The sequence below is a fragment of the Schistocerca cancellata genome, chromosome 6 (assembly GCF_023864275.1).
Source record: "Schistocerca cancellata isolate TAMUIC-IGC-003103 chromosome 6, iqSchCanc2.1, whole genome shotgun sequence".
NCBI lineage: Eukaryota > Metazoa > Arthropoda > Insecta > Orthoptera > Acrididae > Schistocerca > Schistocerca cancellata.
In genome coordinates this window covers 596,161,647-596,187,117 of record NC_064631.1, presented here as the reverse complement: position 1 = coordinate 596,187,117, position 25,471 = coordinate 596,161,647, and the positions used below count along the sequence as shown (strand labels likewise).

Genomic DNA, 25,471 nt, shown 5'->3' with positions numbered 1-25,471 from the left:
AAATTAAATAGGTAGGCCAGTCTCAAGCTAATAGTGCTACCTGATCTCACCGGGCAGACTACAATACCACCAACTTCAGTTCTCTGTTGTGCTAAGCAGTGATTGTACATTATTTCTGGGTATATTCCTCATACTGATTGATTATAAGCAGTAATACTTCTTGATTCAGAAGCCTCTGAAAACATCTAATGTTTTTTAGTTAGCCTTACTAAAAGTTCAGTGTTTTAGTAGTGATAAAAATAGAATGAGTCGACTCAAATTAGCAGAATGTTGCACAACCACCTTTATTGTTCCTCTTATTTGTGTATAATTACCATTTAAAATAATTATCAGGTAACCATGATTGTCATTTTCACCATAGTAATCTTTCACATCACATTAAGGGATAATTAATAATGTTGATTTTACATTACACAGTATTAGTGCACGATTTTTAATCAGTGGATACTAAAAGACGTGTAGTCCAGAACTGGTTTCTTCTACATCTGCGTACATACTCTGCAAGTCAATGTATGACGTTTGGTAGAAGGTACCCTGTACTGCTACTAGTCATTTGCTTTCCTGTTCCACACACAAAATGAGCAAGAGAAAAACAGCTATCCATATACCTCCTTATGAGTCCTAATTTCTCTTATCTTGTCTTCATAGCCCTTGCGCAAAATCTACATTGACAGCAGTAGAATCATTCCACAGTCAGTTGCAAATTCCGGTTCTCTAAAGTTTCTCAGAGCATTTTGTGGAAAGCACCTTGTCTTCCCTCCAGGGATTGCCATTTGAGTTCATGAAACATTTCTGTAGCACTCAAGAATGTGTTGCTCACATGTTCTGTACGAAGTCTCCTTTGTAGATGAGCTACACTTTCCATAAATTCTTCCAATAAACCAAAGTTGACCACTCACCTTCCTTACAACCGTGCTTGTGTGCTCATTCCTTTTCGTATCTCTTTGTAGATATTTAATCAACATGACTCTGTCCACATCACTAAAAATGTACGTAACAATAATAACAACGTACATAACAATAATGAACATAACAATATCATTTTTCCTACTCAGCTGCAGTTACTTAGATTTTACTACATTTAGAGCAAGGTGCCATTCATCACCCAACATCAAATACAAATTCTGTCTTAAGTCATCCGTATCATACAGTAACTCAGTGACAGTGCTTTTCTTATAGTACAGCATCATCAGCAAACACAGGGTTGCCACAAGTTCTGGAAATCAGGGAATTTCAAACTTGTCAGGGAAATCAGGGACGTTTGAAAAATTCTGGAAAAATCTTGTTTTTGTCTCAGTAGATGAAATGATTTGTTTACTGAGATGTCATGCATCATCGCTGGCTGGGTGCAGCTGAGAACGTGAGCCACTTCCCTACTCTCTCATTCTTGCTGCTTCTTTCCTTTCTACAACTCCCCTCAGCTTGCAGTCAGTGCTGCCACCACTTTTTGCTGCTAACCTAGCAGCTGCCGACGAGTGGGAGGGAGGCGTGAGGAGTGGTTTGTTTGGATCGTATTCTCAGAGACTGTTGACGCAGTGGTCAGAGACAGCTGTCATGTGTGCATGAGTTGTGTCTGAATGACTGTGTGCTCTCATTTTCTGACAAAGGCTATGGCCAAAAATTTAGCTGTGAGAGTGTGTGTGTCTTTTCCATGTGTGTCCGCAGCTCAGTGATCATCTTTACTGTGAGTTACTGTCTATCCTCATTAGTACTGATTTTCAGAGTATTCACGCAAGTTATCTATTGCATGGATTGATCACTGTGGTCCCATTTTGTCAATGTGGTGTCTGTGACATGTAAATAGCTGGCCACACCAGTGGGCTTCCATGATGGGCCAAAACTGCAGGCCATTTCTGTGGGTATCTCTAACAGATCGGGAATGCCAATCTGAAACCCATCATTTACCACTAATGTGCAGGCCTTGCCTGTTAGATCTAGTCTCACTGATGTGCCTGCAGGCCAGGTCAGTTTGTATGTGGTATAATGTGGCAGATTTTCGTGGTTTATCCATGGACTCAGAATGTGGTGCTCCTTGTCAGGCCAGAGGCCACTGGCAATAAGGATTTCAAGAATTGTGACTGTCTCACAGCAAGAACATTGTACTGCGTGGCATTTTATAGACATTTTATTTATTCTAGTACATTTTGGCACTTTGAAAGTAGTTTATATATTAGAAAGTATGAATGATAAGAGGAAGAAAATTTTGCCAGTCACTGGCAGATTTTACACTATGTACTCACGTATTTCATGAAAGAAAAACCACACAATACCTGTAAAATAATAGACGTAACACAGTGGGCAATAACTGACAATAACAAACGTAGTAGTGCCAACGTTTTATTGGCAGTTACCTATAGTGTTGGTTTACACAACTCTCCCCAGCCTTATACACTTCTTTCAAGAGGCCTACTTTTTTCTGGGGTTATTTCTGAAATCAGTGAACATACTTTAAATCTGTATTGCGACTGAAATATGTATTTTTGTCACCAAATGTATTTCATTTTATTGAAATAATATAACATAAGTGCTCTTAATGAAACACATACACCATTTGGCTTGCTTTCTCCAACTAAAAGCAGTTCATTATAAAAGATGATGATGTTAGTACTTTTTTCTCAGACATTTAGAAATACAGAAGTCCCTACTTTTTTTTATGTTAACTTACGTTTTTACACACCCGAGATCTCAAAATTTGTCAGAGAAAAATGGTAAAACTTGTCTGGAAATCAGGGAAACATCAGGATATTTCACTTGGGGAAACTTATGGCAGCCCTGTGTTTGCAGCTAAGGTGGTACACCATATGGCTACTTTCACATGTGGCCCTGCCTTTGACATGACGTACATCTGTGTCCATGAAATGCATAAGAACCATGGGCCAAGGGTTAAGAGCACAGGTGGAATAAGGACAAGAGTATTGTATAGCATGGACGGGAAACAGAATACCAGTGTGGAAGGTGCGGGGAGGATATTTCTCATTTCGCGGTGCAATGTGGTTTGTCATTAAATCTCTGAGAGTGTGCGTTTCTATGGGTCAACAAATATGTTGCTTCCTTGTACATATATCTCACAAGAAGACCATGAATATAAAATTAGAGAAATTCAAGCCTACATGGAGTCTTACCGGCAATTGTTCTTCCTGCGAACTGTTTGTGACTGGACCGGAAAAGGGGAAAGTGACAGTGCTACATTAAATACCCTGCACCACACACCACAAGGTGGCTTGTGGAGTATGGGTGCAGATGTAGGCATAGATGACGAGACATAGTTGAAAGCCTGGTGTAAAACGTAATTGGGTTACTCCAGTCCTAGTTGATACTGAGTCACAGGGAGGGCAGTCCTTTGTGGCAGATCAGTGGGTATGTGGTAAGTGACTGGGCAGACAAGGCTTGAGAGGCCTGTTTCTGGATTACTCATCATTGAAGATTGGTGACTAGGCTGTATGGAAGGGAGGCATTGATGTAGAATGAGCAGCAGCTGTCAAAGTGGAGGTATTGTTGGTGGTTGGTATATTGGATGTGGACAGAGATACTGATGTAGCCATCCCATTAGGTGGAGCTCATTGTTAAGGAAGGTGACTTGCTGTGCCAAGGAGTGCCAGGTGAGCAAATGAGGGAGAAGTTGTTGAGGTTCTGGAGGAAAATCCATAGAGTAACCTCACTCTTTGTTGAGATTATGAAGATATAATGAGTGTATTTGAACCAGGTGAGGCTCTGGGATTTTCGGAGACTAAGGAGAATTCCTCTAGATAACCTATGAATGGGTTGGCATGGGGTGGTGCAATGCAGGTGCCCAAAGGATGGTGTCATCCAAGTGCCCATTGCTGTACCGTGGATTTGCCTTTTTAGGTGATGTCTTTAAAGAAGAAGTAAATGCTGGTGGATATAGAGATGGTCATGGTGACCAGGAAGGAGGTTACATGTTTGGAATCAGTTGGGTGTTGGGAAAAGTAGTGTTCAGTGGTAGTAAGATCATGTGCGTTGGGAATGTTAGTGTAGAGGGAGGTGGTATTGACAGTGACAAGCAGGGTGTTGTGTCATAAAGGAACAGGAACTGTGTAGAGTTGATAGAGGAAATGATTGTTGTATATAGTAAGGTCGGTTATGGCTAATAGGCTGAAGGTGTTGTTCCATAAGGGTAGAGATCCTGTCTGTGGGGGCACTATATACCACCATAATATATGAATGATATTTGTGTTTTGTCTATATTTGATGAAGGACTTAGTTCAGTAGCTGATCGTATCTAGCAGTCTTCTTTCAATGTGCTTGTCTGCCATTCAATATCTTCTCTGTGTGGTGAGTAGTAATCTATCCATTTCAGTCGTTGTTTTTCATCTGATATTTTCCAGTGTTTTATTGTGATAAATTGTTGGAGTGGTTAATGAGCTATTCGTTTACTTTGTGTTGGAATGTCTGAGAATTTTCATTTTGCTGCCTCATGTATGCCGGCAAGCTGTTAAGGACATTTGCTTCAGAATATTAGATAGGGAGAAGCTTCTGCAAGATATTTGGTTATCAACTGCCTCTGTAGAATAAATACAGGGTGTATCAAAAAGAATCTTCCAATTTGGCATGTCTATATTTCTGAAACTAATAAACATATACAATGAATTTTGTTTTTTGATGAATGGGAAAAGCAAAAAAGTTTTTTTCAAGCCTTTTCATAGGTGTTCAATACGCCCCCCTTGAGATGTACAATATTTGTCAATGCAGTTTTCAGATTGTTCCCACACTTGAGTGAGCATGCCTTGAGTTATGGCTTCCACAGTTGCTGTTATGTAGCGTCTCAGTTCTTTCATTGTTTGTTGGTAACAGAGGCATTAAACAGAGTCATTTATAAACCTCCACTAGAAATAATCACATACAGTCAGGTCTGGTGATCTTGGAGGCCAGTGATGTAAGGCTGAATCATTTGGTCCAGTGCAACTGATCCATCATTCAGTAATCCTTTGATTTAAAAATTCCTGCACTCTCAGATGCCAGTGTGGCAGTGCCCTATCCTGTTGGTAAATGAAGTTATTCAAATCAGTTGAGCTGTCGAGGTGCATGGCGAACGGATTTCTGCATACTCCATATGAAACTATGGTGGATGCATCCGACGTCTGTGTCAGATACTTGGGGATGCCTGGTGATTTGCCTTCACACAAACAACCTGTTTCTTGGAATTTTTCATGCCATCATCTAATGCATTATGCCCTATGCTGTAGGAGGATCCATACCATACTTAGTATGAAAGTCACACTGAACAGTTATTACTGATCCACATTGTGCAAAGTGTAGAACACAAAACACTGTCTTTTGTCCCAACACCATTTTTACTAGAACTGAAGTGGGGCCCACACTTCTGCTACCTAGCTGGAACCATGTAAAACTCGAGAGTTTGCTCTTACCAACTGTATATTGTTCACGCACCCTGAGTTCTCGATAACCACTGTCAGGGTTTCCTCCACTTCTTGGATGAGGTCCACAGGTCAGACATACTGAGTGCACATGGGACTTCTTTCCAGCCATGTATGCTATTTCCCTAAGGAGCACCACTGTGCACTTTGTCCTGCATTCTCATTAAGAGCCTCCTATTTAGCTTTCCTGTTTAGACATTTGATCTGGATGAAAGTCCGTGCCCTCGAGTGTGAGAAAATGGCTTATTTACTATGATTTTGTTGAATTAGGATGTGTGAGGGGTTTCAGTGTTTCCCTCACCTTTTTACAATTTGAAATCCTGTCTCTATGGAAAGCCTTGACAATATGTGGGGAGTCTGTCAGTGAAGTTAGCCATTGAGGTGTCGCAAGTGAGAGACCTCCTTTAGAAATTACAGGAATACAATCTCTTTTTATCACTTTTGGGGAACCGTACAAATTTCTTTTTCCTCCATTGACATATAGTAATTTGAGGACCATGTCCCATCTTCCAAAATTGTACGTGGTGGTGGTGGTGGTGGTGGTGGTGGTGGTCTTCAGTCAAGAAACCGATTTGATGCTACTCTCCATGTTACTCTATCCTGTGCGAGCCTCGTCATCTCCGAATAGCTACTGCAACCTACATCCTTCTGAATCTGCTTAATGTATTCATCTCTCGGTCTCCCTCTATGATTTTTACCCTCCACGCTGCCGTCCAGTACTAAATTGGCGATCCCGTGATGCCTCAGAACATGTCCTGCCAACCGATCCCTTCTTCTAGACAAGTTGTGCCACAAATTCCTCTTCTCCCTAATTCTGTTCAGTACTTCCTCATCAGTTACACAATCTACCCAACTAATCTTCAGCATTCTTCTGTAACACCACATTTATTATGCAGTCTTAACACTGGTAATGTGTCTGATTGTTGTAGGAGCTTCTACACTGAAACATGAGTAGCTTTGGAAAAGTGTGTCTTGGACTGTAGTTTTGAGAATGCTTCATACCAACAGCTGTCTGGTAGAGGAGTACCCAAGAGAGTGAGGTTAATTTCCGTGCCCCCTCTTTTGGTTGTATGATCAAACTTACAGTGCAATCCATGCCATCATGGACTTCTGTTGCAACAGAATTTCACAGTACCTCACACAGCATTCAGCCTTAAGCAGCATTGCAGGGTGATACATTGGCTGATTGTGATATGATAGTGGAAAAATAAAACCACTTGGTCATTTCTTGGTTTATACCTGCTGCTCTACTCTTCAGATCCATGGTGTGTCGAGGAGGGGTACACATTGTATGGGCATCAATTACCACACTTCTTGGAAATGACACATGTCTATGTAGGTCTGAATTTCTCATTTTTACTATAATTATAACTGTGGAAGATGTAAGTTGGCAACAATAATATGCTTGTTTACCTGATATAGATCCAATTGTTAAAACTGAATAAAAATTTTGGCCATTGGAGAGTTATTTGTTTTGTTAATTTAGTGCTTTATAGGTCTGACAAAGACTCGTCTTGCATTGGAATGAATGTTTTGTGTCTTGCTTGTCATACTTTAGTTTCGTTAATACCTTGTAATTTGAAACTTTTCTAGGTTAAATACAAAGGAAGAAAGTTGGATGTCTATAAAAACGCTTGGTTCAGGAAGAAAAAGGAAGAAGAACAGGATAAAGAAAACAGAGATACAGATGGTGAATATATTTACACTTCTATTATCTTATATAAAGGTATTTCATGTTGTTACAGAATTATGTTGGGAATATTGGTTCAGTAGCAAATCTTTTTTGTTTAGATTTTATAATTAGCTACTGCACATTTCTTATGGTTGTATGCTTTCCAATGAACACTTACTACAAATATTGTTTCATGTTATTTGTAGTTTTCATTTCACTAATTGCCTGTTTTTATATACTTACAAATATATCACACAGAAACATCACACTATTGTCTCAACTGGCAACATTCCTGTGGGCATAGAAGTAGTTACTTTTTATGTAATTTATGTGTATTTTTTATTTTAAAGTTTTGTGTTTATTTGAAATACTAATAAATGCCTCATCACTGTATTTAGAAAGACAGTACATGAGAAAAATCTGGTGGTGTGTTCTTCAGTCCAGAGAGTGGCTTGCTGCAGCTCTCTGCACTAGTCCATCCTACACAAGCCTCTTCATCTCTGCATAACTGCTGCAACCTGCATCCACTTGAATTTGCTTACTGTACTCAAGTCATGGTCTCACTCTTCAATTTTTACGCCTCATACTTGTTTCCATTACCAAATTAATATTCTTGATGGGTCAGGATGTGTCCCAACAACTGATCCTTTCCTTTAGCCAACTTGTGCCACGAATTTCTTTTTTCCACCAATTTGATTCAGTGCCTCCTCTTTGGTTATTTGATCTACCCATATAATTTTCAACATTCTTCTGTAGCATCACATTTCAAAAGCTTGCACTATCTTCTTGGCTGAACTGTTTTCTCACTCACGCTTCACTTCTCTACAAGACTGCATTAGAGACAAGTATCCTCAGATAAGACTTCCTAGCACTTAAATTTATATTTGATGTTTAAAAAAATCCTCTACTTTTCTTGTTAATGCCAGTCTGTGATTGATATCCTCTGTACTGTGCTCATTTTCAGTTACTTTGCTTCCTTTTTCTAGGAACGTGAAAAATTTGCCTAATGTGAATATAAATGTGAATTTTGCCTCAAAATGTGAAACTACACAATAAATGCTATTTCATAAAGAATTGTATCCAAATAACTATTTTACCAGAGATAGTTTCAGATAACTTTATTTTCTGCATATAGATATTGAATATGTTACCAATTTTCAGCTCAACTGTCTCTATAAGATATGCACTGTGTATGGCAATAGAAGACTTGGTTGTGGGATGTATCATAGAACCAAGGAATGCATATGTTCATCTGATAGCTAAGGGTGATTATGTGGACACTTCAGTGCGACAGTTTTAGGTGTGGTGTGTTTTTAATTACGGTAATGATAGAAGTGAACTTGTACTACCTTGTTTAGAAGGCCCATGCATAGGTTCTGTATACCTTGTTCATGACTGTGCCAGTCTCAGCAAGCAGTTACACAGTAGCCATCACCATGATTCGTGCACTCTGCTTTTCTCTGGTCTGTGTACTGCTCATTATTTTCGTTTCTGATTTTGAAACAAAAGAAGCGACTGAGAAGCACTCTATCTTCTGGTGGGAAAATACTACTGCTCCTCAACAGAAATAGCCATTCGTTGAAGCATTAAATAGAGTGAAAAGAAGAAAATAAACAAAGACAGTTTTCAAACAAGGTGCTTTCGCGAAATCAAACATTCTAGTCAAAAAGCTCTTATTTTAGAGAATAAAAACTTTTTTCTCTTTTATTATTATATTATCTCCACTCACCTTTTTGTTTTTCTCACACCACACCCATGTAATTCCAGAGCCCTAAGGCTTTTTCTTTAGGCAGATAGTGTCGCAGCCTTTTCTAATTGTACATCAAATCATTTACCAAGAAAAGCTAATTTTGTAAAAAATTGATTCTAATTTTGCCAAAGGTAGATGCTACATTTTCAGGTCCGTATTTGTTTCATAAGCTTATGCTCTCAACACCACCTGATTTAATTCAACTACAATCCAGTACACTTTTTTAATATTCACCTTGTATCATCTCCGCTACAGTATGCAATATGTTCAGTTGATCTTCCAAGTCCTTTTCCAGCTCTGTCAGAATTTCCATGTCATTGGCAAATCTCAGTTTTTATTTCTTCTCCCTCAACTTTATTCCACTTTTCAAATTTCTCCTTGGCATCCTTTACTGCTTGATCAATGTAAAGACTGAATAACTATTATCCTGTCTCACTCCTTTCTCAACTACTGCCTCCCTTTCATGTCTTTCAAGTTTTATAGATTCAGTATGATTTTTGTTCAAGTTGTAGATAACCTTTTGCCCCTGTGTTTTATCTCTACCTTCAGAATTTCAAAGAGTGTACTCTAAGTAAGCTTTCTTTAAATCTACAAATGCTATAAATATGGGTTTGCCTTTCCTCAGTCTTCTAAGGTAATAACAGTTTGCTGAAAGGACATCCATAGTCCGACTTTTGTGTATTGAATAAAAACCACTGCAGCTGTTTAAATCCTTTATTGAAGAGACACGATCAGTTTCTAAATTTAAATTGCATCATCAGGTACAAATCTGAATAAAAAGAAGAAAGAGGCCATATACAGTATTACGCAAAGTCCATATCACAGTGATAAAAGTGTCCACAAGACTGAATACTTACATTATAGTGGTCAAGCCAGTTATACCGTGTGATCCCAACGTGTTCTTTAAAATTCGGGAAGTTTCTCAGAAAGCGAGAATCACGGATTAAAATGTGGCAATGAAACTGGAAACATATGAACAAATGGGATGAGAGAAAAGATTATAAAAAGCACTGGAAAAGGGGAGGAGGGGAGAGAATGGCAAAGTATTGAGTAAACAATACTTCAGCTGAAGCTGCACCGTGACCGTACACTGCGACTGCCTTACACAAACTGACAGGACATCAACACATAGGTCCTGAGGGATGCGATGCATGTGTGGAAGCATAAATAACATCCAGTAAACATTAACGATACAGCCGGGAACTGGCCATATAGAAATAAACGTGTAAGAAAAGCTAGAAAAAAAAAAAATAATTTAAAAATTGTAAAAAATTTTAAGATTTTTCAATTCTGCATGTGTTATGTTTCTAAAAGGCCCGCAACAGGTTGTAGGCTTTTATCCCTATGTCTATGAGTTATTTGCGTGACATTTGCTATCTTAATTAATATTTTTATTTTTATAATAGAAGGAAACATTCCACGAAGGAAAAATATATTTAAAAACAAAGATGATGTGACTTACCAAATGAAAGTGCTGGCAGGTCGACAGACACACAAACAAACACAAACATACACACAAAATTCAAGCTTTCGCAACCAGCGGTTGCCTCGTCAGGAAAGAGGGAAGGAGAAGGAAAGACAAAAGGATATGGGTTTTAAGGGAGAGGGTAAGGAGTCATTCCAATCCCGGGAGCGGAAAGACTTACCTTAGGGGGAAAAAAGGACAGGTATACACTCGCACACACACACATATCCATCCACACATACACAGATGGATGGATATGTGTGTGTGTGTGCGAGTGTATACCTGTCCTTTTTTCACCCTAAGGTAAGTCTTTCCGCTCCCGGGATTGGAATGACTCCTTACCCTCTCCCTTAAAACCCATATCCTTTTGTCTTTCCTTCTCCTTCCCTCTTTCCTGACGAGGCAACCGTTGGTTGCGAAAGCTTGAATTTTGTGTGTATGTTTGTGTTTGTTTGTGTGTCTGTCGACCTGCCAGCACTTTCATTTAATATTTTTATTTTTATACACCTGGTTTCCAACCATTTCCTTAAAGTTTATCAGATGTTATTTATGCTTCAACACATACACCGCTTCCCTCGAGGTCTGTGTTTTGATATCCTGTCAGTCCGTGTTGTAGTGCAGCTGCAGCTGAGATACTGTTTACTCTATATTTTCTCTTTCCCGCCATTCCCCGCCACCCCCTATCCCCGTCTTTTATATTCTTTTCTCTTAAATTTCCCAATTTGTAAAGAACTGATTGGGATCATACTTTAAAAGTTCTTTGACCACTATACTGTAAGTATTGAGTCTTGTGGACACTTTTTATCCCTGTGATATGGTCTTTGTGTAATATTGTTTATCGTCTCTTTCTTCTTTTTATTCAGCTTTACCACGATGATGTAATTTATTCAACATGATTATACATATTGCCTTGCATGTTCTTATATTTCTCCAGAAACCAAACTGATTTTCCCTGATTTAAACTTCTACAAATCCTCTGTAAATAATTTGTGTTAGCATTTTGCAACCATGATGTACTAAATTGATGCTTCAGTAATATTCACACTGGGCAGCACCTTCCTTCTTTTGAACATGGTTTATTGCATTATTCTTGAAGTTTGAGACTATTTCATTCATGTAATGTTTCATAATGGAGTAATATTGTCATGGTTTGTTCCACCAGAGATTATAATAATTGAGAGGAAAAGCCATCAGTTGTAGATGCCACATTTTGGCTTAGATCTTTCAGTACTTTATAAATTCTTTTTGCATTTATCATACCCCCCCCCCTCCCCCCATGAACCATGGACCTTGCCATTGGTGGGGAGGCTTGCGTGCCTCAGCGATACAGATGGCCGTACCGTAGGTGCAACCACAACGGAGGGGTATCTGTTGAGAGGCCAGGCAAACGTGTGGTTCCTGAAGAGAGGCAGCAACCTTTTCTGTAGTTGCGGGGGCAACATTCTGGACGATTGACTGATCTGGCCTTGTAACAATAACCAAAACGGCCTTGCTGTGCTGGTACTGCGAACGGCTGAAAGCAAGGGGAAACTACAGCCGTAATTTTTCCCGAGGGCATGCAGCTTTACTGTATGGTTAAATGATGATGGTGTCCTCTTGGGTAAAATATTCCGGAGGTAAAATAGCCCCCCATTCGGATCTCCGGGCGGGGACTACTCAAGAGGACGTTGTTATCAGGAGAAAGAAAACGCGTTCTACGGATCGGAGCGTGGAATGTCAGATCCCTTAATCGAGCAGGTAGTTTAGAAAATTTAAAAAGTTAAATGGATAGGTTAAAGTTAGATCTAGTGGGAATTAGTGATGTTCGGTGGCAGGAGGAACAAGACTTTTGGTCAGGTATATACAGGGTTATAAATACAAAATCAAATAGCGGTAATGCAGGAGTAGGTTTAATAATGAATAAAAAAATAGGCGTGCAGGTAAGCTACTACAAACAGCATAGTGAACGCATTATTGTGGCCAAGATAGACACAAAGCCCACGCCTACTACAGTAGTACAAGTTTATATGCCAACTAGCTTTGCAGATGATGAAGAAATTGATGAAATGTATGATGAGATAAAAGAAATTATTGAGATAGTGAAGGGAGACGAAAATTTAATAGTCATGGGTGACTGGAATTCGAGTGTAGGAAAAGGGAGAGAAGGAAACACAGTAGGTCAATATGGATTGGGGCTAAGAAATGAAAGAGGAAGCCGTCTGGTAGAATTTTGCACCGAGCATAACTTAATCATAACTAACACTTGGTTCAAGAATCATAAAAGAAGGTTGTATACATGGAAGAATCCCGGAGATACTAAAAGGTATCAGATAGATTATATAATGGTAAGACAGAGATTTAGGAACCAGGTTTTAAATTGTAAGACATTTCCAGGGGCAGATGTGGACTCTGACCACAATCTATTGGTTATGAACTGCAGATTAAAATTGAAGAAACTGCAAAAAGGTGGGAATTTAAGGAGATGGGACCTGGCTAAACTGAGTAAACCGGAGGTTGTACAGTGTTTCAGGGAGAGCATAAGGAAACAATTGACAGGAATGGGAGAAAGAAGAATGCGTAGCTCTGAGGGATGAAGTAGTGAAGGCAGCAGAGGATCAAGTAGGTAAAAAGACGAGGGCTAGTAGAAATGCTTGGGTAACAGAAGAAATATTGAATTTAATTGATGAAAGGAGAAAATATAAAAATGCAGTAAAGGAAGCAGGCAAAAAGGAATACAAACGTCTCAAAAATGAGATCGACAGGGAGTGCAAAATGGCTAAGCAGGGATGGCTAGAGGACAGATGTAAGGACGTAGAGGCTTATCTCACTAGGGGTAAGATAGATACTGCCTACAGGAAAATTAAAGAGACCTTTGGAGTAAAGAGAACCACTTGAATGAATATCAATAGCTCAGATGGAAACCCAGTTCCAACCAAAGAAGGGAAAGCAGAAAGATGGAAGGAGTATATAGAGGGCCTATACAAAGGCGATGTACTTGAGGACAATATTCTGGAAATGGAAGAGAATGTAGATGAAGATGAAATGAGAGATATGATACTGCGTGAAGAGTTTTGACAGACCACTGAAAGACCTTAGCCGAAACAAGGCCCCGGGAGTAGACAACATTCCATTAGAACTACTGACGGCCTTGGGAGAGCCAGTCCTGACAAAACTCTACCATCTGGTGAGGAAGATGTATGAGACAGGCGAAATACCCTCAGACTTCAAGAAGAATATAATAATTCCAATCCCAAAGAAAGCAGGTGTTGACAGATGTGAAAATTACCGAACTATCAGTTTAATAAGTCAGAGCTGCAAAATACTAACACGAATTCTTTACAGACAAATGGAAAAACTGATAGAAGCCGACATCGGGGAAGACCAGTTTGGATTCCGTAGAAATATTGGAACACGTGAGGCAATACTGACGTTACGACTTATCTTATAAGAAAGATTAAGGGAAGGCAAACCTTAGAGAAAGCTTTTGACAATGTTGACTGGAATACTCTCTTCCAAATTCTAAAGGTGGCAGGGGTAAAATACAGGAAGCGAAAGGCTATTTACAATTTGTACAGAAACCAGATGGCAGTTATAAGAGTCGAGGGACATGAAAGGGAAGCAGTGGTTGTGAAGGGAGTGAAACAGGGTTGTAGCCTCTCCCCAATGTTATTCAATATGTATATTGAGCAAGCAGTAAAGGAAACAAAAGAAAAATTTGGAGTAGGTATTAAAATCCATGGAGAAGAAATAAAAACTTTGAGGTTCGCCGATGACATTGTAATTCTGTCAGAGACAGCAAAGGACTTGGAAGAGCAGTTGAACGAAATAGACATTGTCTTGAAAGGAGGATATAAGATGAACATCAACAAAAGCAAAACGAGGATAATGGAATGTAGTCGAATGAAGTCAGGTGATGCTGAGGGAATTAGATTAGGAAATGAAACACTTAAAGGAGTAAAGGAGTTTTGCTATTTGGGGAGCTAAATAACTGATGATGGTCGAAGTAGAGAAGATTTAAAATGTAGACTGGCAATGGCAAGGAAATCGTTTCTGAAGAAGAGAAATTTATTAACATCGAGTATAGATTTAAGTGTCAGAAGTCGTTTCTGAAAGTATTTGTATGGAGTGTAGGCATGTATGTAAGTGAAACATGGACGATAAATAGTTTAGACAGGAAGAGAATAGAAGCTTTCGAAATGTGGTGCAACAGAAGAATGCTGAAGATTAGATAGGTAGATCACATAACTAATGAGGAGGTATTGAATAGAATTGGGGAGAAGAGGAGTTTGTGGCACAACTTGACTAGAAGAAGAGACCAGTTGGTAGGACATGTTCTGAGGCATCAAGGGATCACAAATTTAGCATTGGAGGGCTGCGTGGAGGGTAAAAATTGTAGAGGGAGACCAAGAGATGAATACACTAAGCAGATTCAGAAGGATGTAGGTTGCAGTAGGTACTGGGAGATGAAGAAACTTGCACAGGATAGGGTAGCATGGAGAGCTGCATCAAACCAGTCTCAGGACTGAAGACCACAATAACAACAACATATCACCTATCTTCATCCACTTTCTCTTCTTTTTCCTCGAACTTTGTCTTCAAGTTCTTTTCCTTTGTACAACTGTTCTGTGTATTCCTTCCACTTTCGAGACTTCCCTTCTTTGCTTAGTATGGGCTTTCCATTTGAGTTCTTGTTATTCACAAAGCTGCTTCTCTTTAAAAAAAAAAAAAAAAATTCCCTGTAGTTGACATATATCTTTCCCATAGTCATGCATGTTTTTACAACTTTTCATTATTCTTCAGCAAGTTGTACTTTGTCATTATGTACTTCTTGTTTTTCATTTTGTACTTCTTGTTTTTCCTGATAACAACCTTCACCTAAATAATCCCTGACAGGAGATCTGAATGAGATACTATTATACCTCCAGAATATTTTACTAATTAAACGATACAGCAGAGTTGCATGCCTCTAGGAAACACAAAGGCTGTAGTTTCCCCTTGATTTCAGCCATTCACAGTACCAACATAGCAGTCATGTTGGTTTATGTTAAAAGGCCAGATCAGTCACTTATGCAGAATCTAGCTCTTGCAACTACTGAATGTCTGCTACCCCTCTTAAGGAACCATGTGTTAGTCTGGCTTACAGTAAGGCTAACCCTATTGTTGAGGCATGCTAGCCACCCCACCTCGGCAAGGTCAGTGGTTCGGTGGTGGGGGAGATGGTGTAGAGCAATGGTGACATTCAAAACTGAAAGATATTGATGATTACATACAGAAAGATGGTGTAAAAACTATTCCCAAAATGAGAGACTGCTGGTGGTACATGATGTAAGACGTGAGGCTAGTTAATTTGGTAATCCAAGGAGCAGCAGAAGCCAGTGGTGTTAAGGAAATTAACTCTTCTTTTTAACATGTTATCATATTTTGCAAGTCAGCTAATGGTATGTGTTAGGTACCATTATCCCTCAAACCAAGCCAGGTGGCACACTCGTAACACTCTGGATCTGTAACCGATGGCAACAGTTCGAATGACATCATTGTTGGTGGAGGAGGGCTGTTAAACTGTAATCTTCTTTCTTTTCCCTAATGCTGCACTAGAAGAAGTACTTGTTGTGAATGTGTTCGGTATCATGCTTCATGATACTTTATACATTGTTTGTGATAAATGTGCACATTATTTTTTACAACACCTCAACATAATTTGTATATACGTGGGGCTGGAAATTGTTGCTACCATTGTTGTGCTTAGTTTGTAGTGTGTAAAGAGTCTGTTTGAAATAAAGCTACTCCCTTTTATTCTACCCCTCAACATTTCTATTTTTCATCTAGTCTTCTTTACTGTTTCTTTTGTACTGCATTTTCCGTAGTCTTTAATTTGGTTGGGGGAGGACGACGGTTCAATCCCGTCTCCAGCCATCCTGATTTAGGTTGCCATGATTTCCCTAAATCGCTTCAGGCAAATGCCGGGATGGTTCCTTTGAAAGGGCACCTCACCCGAGCTTGCGCTCCGTCTGTAATGACCTCATTGTCGACGGGACGTTAAACACTAATCTCCTCCTTTAATTTGGTTGATTGCATTAACTTTCTATCTCCTGCAGTTTTTTCTTCCTCCTAATTTTTCCACTCATACTCCATATCTAACAATGAAAAATCCAGGATGGAATGTAACAATACTATGAAAAGTAAAGTTGTAGATCTGTGACTCAGCATCTCCGCTATATGGTGAGTAGCAACTTTCCTTCTCATAATATTGTTACTCCATATCTGTACCATTTAAATTCAGCAATTCTAATCATTCAATTTTTGTGGTATTTTTCTGATTTCTCAGAATCTCCAATTGTCTTATTCCAGCCTGTTTCCCAAAAATTTAATTCCAGTTTTTATGTTACACATTGTCATAGTTGACATTTACAGAATCTGAATGGAAGGGATAGGTTCACAGCAGGTTCAATGTTTTATTATGCAGCTTCTCTGCAGACATTTTATTTATTTATTTTTGTTAAACTATTGTAAAATAAGTATCATTGATTTGTACATCAGAAATCAGGCTCACACTCACAGTTTTCAGATTATTTCCATAACATTTTATGCTTCTAGATTTTCTCCCCTCCTGTGGTACAGTAACTTAACCATTGACAAAGATAATTGTTTCCAGTGATTTTTGTCCACTTTTTAATAATTTAAAGCAGTAGCCTGTACAGAACCCAGTAATGGAAAGTCCTTAATCATTTAAATAATAACTGAGAAGACAGATCACCGCTCATATTTTGAGACAGAGCCAATTTTTACATAAAAAGTGTGCTGTTTGCTTGCTAAGCTTTCAGCTATTTACTTTCTCCATAGCAAGAAGTTTAAATACACAAGCACAAAGACTTAATGTATCATGATGTAAGTGGAGAGAGTGGAAATGGTGGTGGTGGTGGTGGTGGTGGTACAAGGAACACTATATAAGTGTGTGTGTGGGGGGGGGGGGGGAGGGGGGGGAGATTACCTGAAGTGAATGAATGTAGGGGCAATTTAGCACACTTGAAGGATTTGGTATGTGGGAAAGGGAGATAAAATAGAGGAACTGAATTTTTGAGACACTGTGTCCTCTGAAGTAAATAAATAATAATGAATGGGCAGGTCAGAAGTTGGCAAGTGTTTGACATAGAACAGGAGTACACAAGAGAAAAGAGGTTGGTTGAGAAGGAATAGGAAAGTGAAAATGCAGCAGAGGCTCAAGGTGGGCAGGGAGTAACAGAGATTTGGACTAAGGTGGGTGGGGAGTGTAGAACCATAGGATGGTCTCAGGGAACTGTTCCATCAGCATAGTTTAGAGAAGCCAGCATAAGGAGCAAGGTCGGCATAGCATAAGGTGTAAAGCAGCTGTTGGAATTGTGTTACGCTGAGCAGCGTGTCTTGTAACTAGTCAGCCTCGTTGACTTACGTGCTAACACAAAATAACTTCTTCTTTGAAGCTAGTGTATAAAAACAACTCTGGAGTACAGCTATGGTTATGGCAACTTCCTTATGCATATCCTTTTGTGGGCAACCTTAAATAAACCCTTTATGCAATTCATGTTCATTGATTACATTCTCATTTTTTGACTGCTGACAAACGTTCTCTCCTCAGTTCTTCAGTAAACATTCTCACAAATTCATTTCTCATGTTCTCAAGACCCCCTTAGGGTGTGCAATGGTGCTCCTCCTACTTACCTGTTCCTATGTGGTTATTCCACAAGATTTTATTGCTACTTCAGAGCAACTAACCTTTAACAGTACCTTAACCATTTTTGCTGCCATTCTTCCCCCCTGCGGGTTCGGGGGTTAGAATAGGCCCGCGGTATTCCTGCCTGTCGTAAGAGGCGACTAAAAGGAGTCTCATATGTTTCGGCCTTATGTGATGGTCCCCTCTCGGGTTTGACCTCCATCTTTCTAAATTATTCCGAAGAGCGAGCCAATTGGGGAAGGGCGCCTTACATGGTGCACTGTATCCGTCGTGCAATTAGACCTTTAGCCGTCTTTCTCGTCGTTGCAATGGTGTCCCGCTCGTTTTCGATCTCTTGGGCGCTTACCACACTGCACTCTGCAGCGTTTCTTTTAACTGCGACGACGACCTTGGCCATTTTTTGCACCTAAGATCCAGCACGGTAGCCAGTCCGTTGTGGTGGGGCCGCCATGTACCCTCTTGGTTGTAGCCCCCTGACAACACAGGGATCGCTCTACTGATGCCTGCGCCGTTAACTCCCCACGTATGCCAAGGAGTAGATGCCCATCGCCCCGGGGCATCGGGACTCCCGGCAATGGCCATCCTGCCAGGTGGCCTTTGCTGTGGCTGGGTGGCGCCCGTGGGGAGGGCCCTTGGTCGGAGTAGGTGGCATCAGGGCGGATGACCCGCAATGAAGCGTGGTACATCATCTCTCGCTGGTGGGCCACCACCAGCAGTCTCTAAGCGATCGAGGTCTAACCTCAACGGCAGGAAATACGATCCACGATCATTTCCCTCCCTGACCACTCCATGGGAGGAACGTATGGCAAAAGAAGGCAGTGGAGACTATTCCCCCCGGTTCCTTGTGTGTACGCGAGTTGATGGGGAATCGTTTATGTCAACCAAGCCCCAGTTTTTTGTGGAGCATTTAGAGGACAAGTTCGGGGAGGTGGAGGGCTTGTCCAAGATGCGCTCTGGTTCTGTGCTCATCAAAACGGCATCCTCTGCCCAGTCACGGAGGTTGCTCAATTGTGACAAGTTGGGGGATGTTTCAGTTAACATCACGCCGCATAAGAGTCTGAACATGGTCCAGGGTATTATATTCCACAGGGATCTTCTTCTGCAGTCCGACGATGAATTACGCACCAACCTCGAACGACGAGGTGTTCACTTCGTCCGGCGCGTCCATCGGGGTCCGAGGGATAATCAGGTAGCCACCGGTGCCTTCATCTTGGCCTTTGAGGGTGATGTCTTACCCGAAAAGGTTAAGGTGATGGTTTACCGTTGTGATGTGAAGCCATATATCCCTCCTCCGATGCGGTGTTTTAAATGCTGGAAGTTCGGGCACATGTCATCTCGCTGTACTTCCAGCATCACGTGTCGGGATTGTGGACGTCCTTCGCATCCTGATACTCCATGTGCCCCGCCTCCTATCTGTGTTAACTGCGGAGAACACCATTCCCCCTGCTCGCCGGACTGTAGGATCTTCCAGAAAGAAAGGAAGATAATGGAATATAAGACGCTGGACCGCCTGTCCTACACCGAGGCAAGGCGGAAATTTGAGCGGCTACATCCTGTGCCAATGCCAACTAGTTATGCCGCTGCTGCAACACCAGTTCGATCTCAGCTCGGTCAGCATTCACCGGCCCCCTTGGTTGTGGGGGGCACTTCACTCCCTGTTGCTCCTGCTCCATCTACTTCAGGAGCAACACCACCCCAACCACCGGGGACATCTGTTCCCCCTTCACAGCCGGAGAAGCGTGAGCCTTCTTCGGCTCCTCTCGCTCGGAAGGGGTCCCTTGGGGCCCTCCCATCCCAGGCTTTGCCCAGTGCCAAAGCGGACGCCCGCAAGGTTGTCAAACAGCCACCGGTCGCTGGTCGTAGGGCGTCACGGTCGTCTTCAGTCCCAGAGACTGACCCAGTGAAGCCCTCCCAGCCAGAACCACCAAAGGCTCAGCGCGCAAAGCTGTCGAAGAAAAAGGCTCCCAAGCATCCTGAAATTGCGGTGGCACCTGTCCCACCGCAACCTTCTCCCTCTGCGTCCGAAGATGAGGTGGAGATCCTGGCGTCCGCTGAGGACATGGATCTCGCCAGTCCCTCGGATGCAATAGATAGCTGTTGTCCAGGTGGTGACTCAGTAGCAGCAGGGGCCCCGGAGGCGTAATCTGCCTCCCCAGTCCCTTCACGCCTTTCCCATCCATGGCTAATACCATCCTCCAGTGGAACTGCAGCGGTTTCTTCCACCATCTCGCTGAGCTCCGCCAACTTCTCAGCCGTCATCCTTTCCTATGCATTGCTCTGCAGGAAACTTGGTTTCCAGCAATGCGAACCCCCGCCCTCCGTGGCTATCGGGGTTATTTTAAGAACCGAGCAGCTTATGAAAGGGTGTCTGGTGGCGTCTGCATCTATGTCCTTAACTCTCTTCACAGCGAGTTTGTACCTCTACAAACAGCTCTAGAGGCTGTCGCTGTTCGGGTGTGGACGCCACAGGCTATCACCGTCTGCAGTATTTACCTTCCACCTGATGGTGTTGTCGCACAGCATGTCCTGGCTGCTCTGATAGCCGAACTGCCGCCACCTTTTTTGCTGCTGGGTGATTTCAATGCCCACAACCCTCTATGGGGTGGAACTGTCTCCGATGTTCGCGGTCGGGCCGTGGAGCATGTGTTGGCTCAGCTCGACCTTAGCCTCCTGAACACCGGTGCTCCCACGCATTTCAGTGTGGCCCATGGCTCGTTCTCGGCCATCGATCTCTCTATTTGCAGCCCTGGCCTTGTCCCATCCCTCCACTGGAGAGTGCACCCTGACCTGTGTGGTAGTGACCATTTTCCCATCTATTTGTCACTGCCCCAGTGTCATTCTTCTGGGCGCTTGCCCCGCTGGGCTCTCCACAGGGCTGACTGGCCAGCTTTTACTTCCGCTGCAACCATTGAGTCTCCCCCACAGGGTGACATTGACGAGGTGGTTCGTGTTTTAACCACGTCCATCCTTTCAGCGGCCGAGGCTTCCATCCCCCGTTCTTCTGGCCTCCCTCGGAGGAAGGCTGTCCCCTGGTGGTCGCCGGAGATTGCTGAGGCTATTCGTGACCGTAGGCGGGCTCTCCAGCGTCATAGGCGGCATCCGTCTCTGGAGACCCTCATCGCCTTTAAGAGGCTCCGTGCCTTCGCCCGCCGTCTTATTGCACGGTGCAAGCAGGAGTGCTGGGAGCGGTATGTTTCCTCCTTGGGCTCCCGTGTTTCCCCCTCGCTCGTGTGGTCCCGGATCCGGCGGATTTATGGCTCCCAGACCCCTATGGGTGTCCCTGGGCTCTTCTTGGACGGCGCTGTCTGCACGGACGCTGCCGCCATTGCTGAACGGCTAGCCGCGCACTTTGCTCAGAGCTCTGCGACTGCTTCCTATCCCCCCGCCTTTCGCTCTCTAAAGGAGCGAGCCGAGCGGACGCCGTTCTCATTCCACACGCGTCATTATGAAACATACAATGCTCCTTTCAGCGAGAGGGAATTCCTCGCTGCCCTCGCCGATTGCCCTGATACAGCACCAGGACCGGACTGCATCCACGCACAGATGCTGAAGCATCTCTCCAGGGACTGCCAGAGACACATTCTCGCGATATTTAATCGCATTTGGAGCGAAGGCGTGTTCCCGTCGCAATGGCGAGAGGGTGTTATTGTCCCCATCTTGAAGCCCGGTGCGGACCCACTGGCGGTGGACAGCTATCGTCCCATTACCCTCACCAACGTTTTGTGCAAATTGCTCGAACGTATGGTGGGGCGGCGTTTGTGTTGGGTCCTTGAGTCGCGCGGTCTCCTCGCTCCATCCCAGGGTGGCTTCCGTCGGGGCCGGTCTGCAGTGGACAATTTGGTGCGGCTGGAATCTGCTGTCCGTATGGCCTTTGCCCGACGTCAGCATCTCGTAGCTGTGTTTTTCGATCTGCGGAAGGCGTATGACACCACATGGAGGCATCACATCCTCGCCACATTGCATGAGTGGGGTCTTCGTGGTCGGCTCCCGGCTTTTCTTCAAAGCTTTTTATTGCGCCGCTCTTTCCGGGTGCAAGTCGGTGCCACCTCTAGTCCCTCTTACATACAGGAAAATGGGGTCCCACAGGGCTCGGTGTTGAGTGTATCCTTATTTTTAGTGGCCATTAATGGTCTGGCTGCAGCAGTGGGGTCGTCGGTGTCTCCTTCTTTGTATGCCGACGACTTCTGCATCTCATTTAGCTCCACGACTACGGGAGTCGCCGAACGCAGGCTGCAAGTCGCCGTTCGCAAGGCAGCATCATGGGCTCTGACTCACGGTTTTCAGTTCTCTGCACCCAAGACTCGAGTTATGCACTTCTGCAGGCGTCGGACGGTCCACCCTCATCCTGAACTTTACCTCGACGGCCACCTGCTTGAAGTGGTGGACACTTGCCGCTTCTTGGGACTCGTGTTTGATGCCCGACTCACATGGGTTCCTCATGTTACCCAGCTGAAGCAAAAATGCTGGCGGCACCTCAACGCCCTCCGCTGCCTTAGCCACACGTCTTGGGGTGCAGATCGCTGCACGCTGCTGCGGTTGTACAGGGCCCTTGTGCAGTCCCGGCTTGATTATGGGAGCCTGGCCTATGGGTCTGCGTCCCCCTCAGTGTTGAAGTTGTTAGACCCCATACACCACTGTGGGGTTAGGCTTGCCACTGGCGCTTTTCGCACCAGCCCCGTGGATAGTCTACTGGTGGAGGCCGGGGTTCCCCCGCTGCGAATTCGCCGCCATCGTCTGCTCGTCGACTATGCTGTCCACGTTCATTGCTCGCCAGATCATCCCAATCGTCGCCTGCTTTTCCCTGCTCTGGTCCTCCATCTGCCCGAACGGCGACCTAGGTCTGGGCTTTCCGTCGCTGTCCGCGTTCAGTCCCTGCTGTCGGAATTGGGTTCATTCCCTCTTCCGCCTCCCTTCCGGGTCCGTGCACCTACGCCTCCCTGGTGTTTGTCCCGGCCATCCGTCCGTCTGGATTTGGCTCAGGGACCTAAGGACTCGGTTCCGCCTATGGCCCTCCGTCGCCGTTTTCTTGCTCTCCTCGCCTCATTTTCGGACTGTGAGACTGTCTACACTGATGGTTCCCTGGTTGATGGTCGCACTGCCTACTCTTTTGCTCATGCTGCTCATGTTGAGCAGCGCTCCTTGCCGGCTGGCTGCAGTGTTTTTACTGCAGAGCTGGTGGCCATATTGCGCGCTCTTGAGCATATGCGTTTCTGCTCAGGTAGGTCTGTCGTCATCTGCAGTGACTCCCTGAGCAGCCTTCAGGCCATCGACCGCTGCTATCCCTCCTCTCCTCTGGTGTCCTCCATTCAGGAGACTGTTTCCGCCATTGCCCGTTCTGGTCGTTCGGTGGTCCTGGTTTGGACGCCCGGTCATGTTGGCATCCCAGGGAACGAACGTGTAGACAGGCTGGCCAAAGGGGCGATCGACGCCCCGGCTTTGGAGGTCGGCCTTACGGCTCGCGACCAGCAGATGGTGTTGCGCCGTAAGCTGATTGGGGTGTGGGCTGCTGAGTGGCATGGCATGACAGCCCCGAATAAACTGCGGGCTGTCAAGGGGACGACCGATGTGTGGCGTTCCTCCCTGCGGGCTTCTCGCAGGGACTCGGTAGTCCTGTGTCGGCTGCGCATCGGCCATACATACCTGACGCACGGCCATCTGTTGCGTCAGGAGGATCCCCCCTTGTGTCGGTGTGGGTCCCGGCTGACGGTCGGCCACATTTTGCTGGAGTGTCCTCGACTGCGCACACTCCGGCAATCTTTTAATCTCTCGGGCACTTTGGCTTTGATTTTATCTGACGATGCCTCCATGGCTGATGCCGTTTTAAATTTTATCCGTGGTAGTCCGTTTTATGGTTCGATTTAGGGAGGTCTTGCACCTTTCCTTTTCTGTGTCTTTTGTCCTTGTGTCTGTTGCTGTTCTGGTGTGCCGTGAGATGGTTGGCTCTTTCCCTTTTTTGTTCTCGTGGTCAGTCAACCAGTCTCCGGCCGTCTTCCTTTCTTCTGTTTCTTTCTGTCTGGTGTTCCTCTGTCCTGTTCTTATCTGTAATGTTTGTTGCTCCATTTGTGTTCTTTTAGCGCCTGGGGGGACGTCTCCTCCCCCTTTGGTTTTTACCTGCTCCGTGGATTTTCGGCTCGCCTGATTTTGGAATGGGGGACTGATGACCTTCGCTGTTTAGTCCCCCTTAAACATCCCAACAACCACCACCGCTGCCATTCTTAACACACTAAAAAGTGGAAATTTATTCAGTCTTCAGCCACGAAAAAATCTTCTGCACTATATTCTCTATTCATTGCACCCCTTCTAACAAATTAAAAAAGATGATTTCTCTGATCACTCAGTTCCATAAAATACTCAACGATATATTGTGGACTGGTTGAAAAATACCCATTTCAAGATTCAGCCAGACTATCAAAAGTAGTGTTCTGATTCGCAAATAAACTCTCTAATGCCTTGGTTTATTCTTCTTACATTGCTGTGGCCAAACGCCTGGATCATCTCTCTGTGAATATCACCAATATCATCATCATCATCATCATGCAATTTATTTACCCATTGTCTGCATTTCATAATGCTGTCAGAACCTAAGTAATCTGAGAGAACCCACATTATCATCATATGTGCAAACACAGTGTGGTATTCCATGTGAGTGTGACAACTTACCACGTTCATGAGCTGCCAAATTGTGTTAAAGAATTCACTTCCAGAACATATTTCTAAGTAGAACGCTGGTTTGTGTTGCATGCTATGTTGATACTGTTTCCTGTCCAACTGGCTACACAAAACTGCACTGTTGGAATCTGTGTTTGTGCAGCACATCTTATGCTAGCGCGATTCTTGTGACCTGTACATCTCCTAGTCCCAGCCTCACTGTTGCATCAGACCCTTTTCCATTTCCTTGCTCTGCTTCTGTGTTGTACTCGTCCTTAATGCTCCTTTTGCATCACGTTTTCTTGTTGAATAAATATTTCTTCAGTCTTTCTTGCCAATTCATTTATTTGTGTGTGTATTTTTGTTATTTATTCTGTGCTTCTTAGGTCCAGTCTTCATAATTGTGTCTCGCTTGGTTCTTCATTCACTGCTTGTACGTGGAATTCCTCTTCCCAATTACTCCTTGCCCTGCCTGCTACTCAGAATGTCGTCACCTCCGCCTCCCCCCTCCATTCCTCTTCCTCAACCTCGATCACTACTCATGCCATGGCTGCAGAAGAGTTTGTGTGTATGTGAGTTTCAACTTCTTGCTTTAGACGAGAACAAGAGCTGAAAGCTTAGCAGCAGTCTTCACTGCTCCTTATATGCCTCTACACCACTCAGCACTTTGGCTTAGAGGTAAGTGTTACGTCTTGTCAGTCATCCTTGGTAATAGTGTAACTGAACGATGGAAACTCCAGGTAGGAGTATCAACTATGTAGGAAAAGACAGATTGTTACTTACCATAACTAGAACCATTAAGTTGCAGACAGTCGCAGTTAAAAGACACATACATAAAGCTTTCAGCTACAGC

At 43.5% G+C, this 25,471-nt stretch overlaps 1 protein-coding gene across 2 annotated transcripts in view; it reads left to right on the top strand.

Annotated features, from left to right (window-relative positions):
- LOC126088497 (MPN domain-containing protein) overlaps window positions 1-25,471 on the top strand; it is a 178,711-nt gene that overhangs the window by 52,156 nt on the left and 101,084 nt on the right. Inside the window, exons 2-3 of one of the 2 annotated variants that reach the window (XM_049906637.1) lie at window positions 6,990-7,086; window positions 25,215-25,296. In XM_049906637.1, coding sequence (XP_049762594.1) covers window positions 7,015-7,086; window positions 25,215-25,296 — 154 coding nt within the window. In that variant the 5' untranslated portion in view covers window positions 6,990-7,014. The remainder of the gene's footprint in view (window positions 1-6,989; window positions 7,087-25,214; window positions 25,297-25,471) is intronic. The other variant, XM_049906636.1, reaches the window with a different exon arrangement.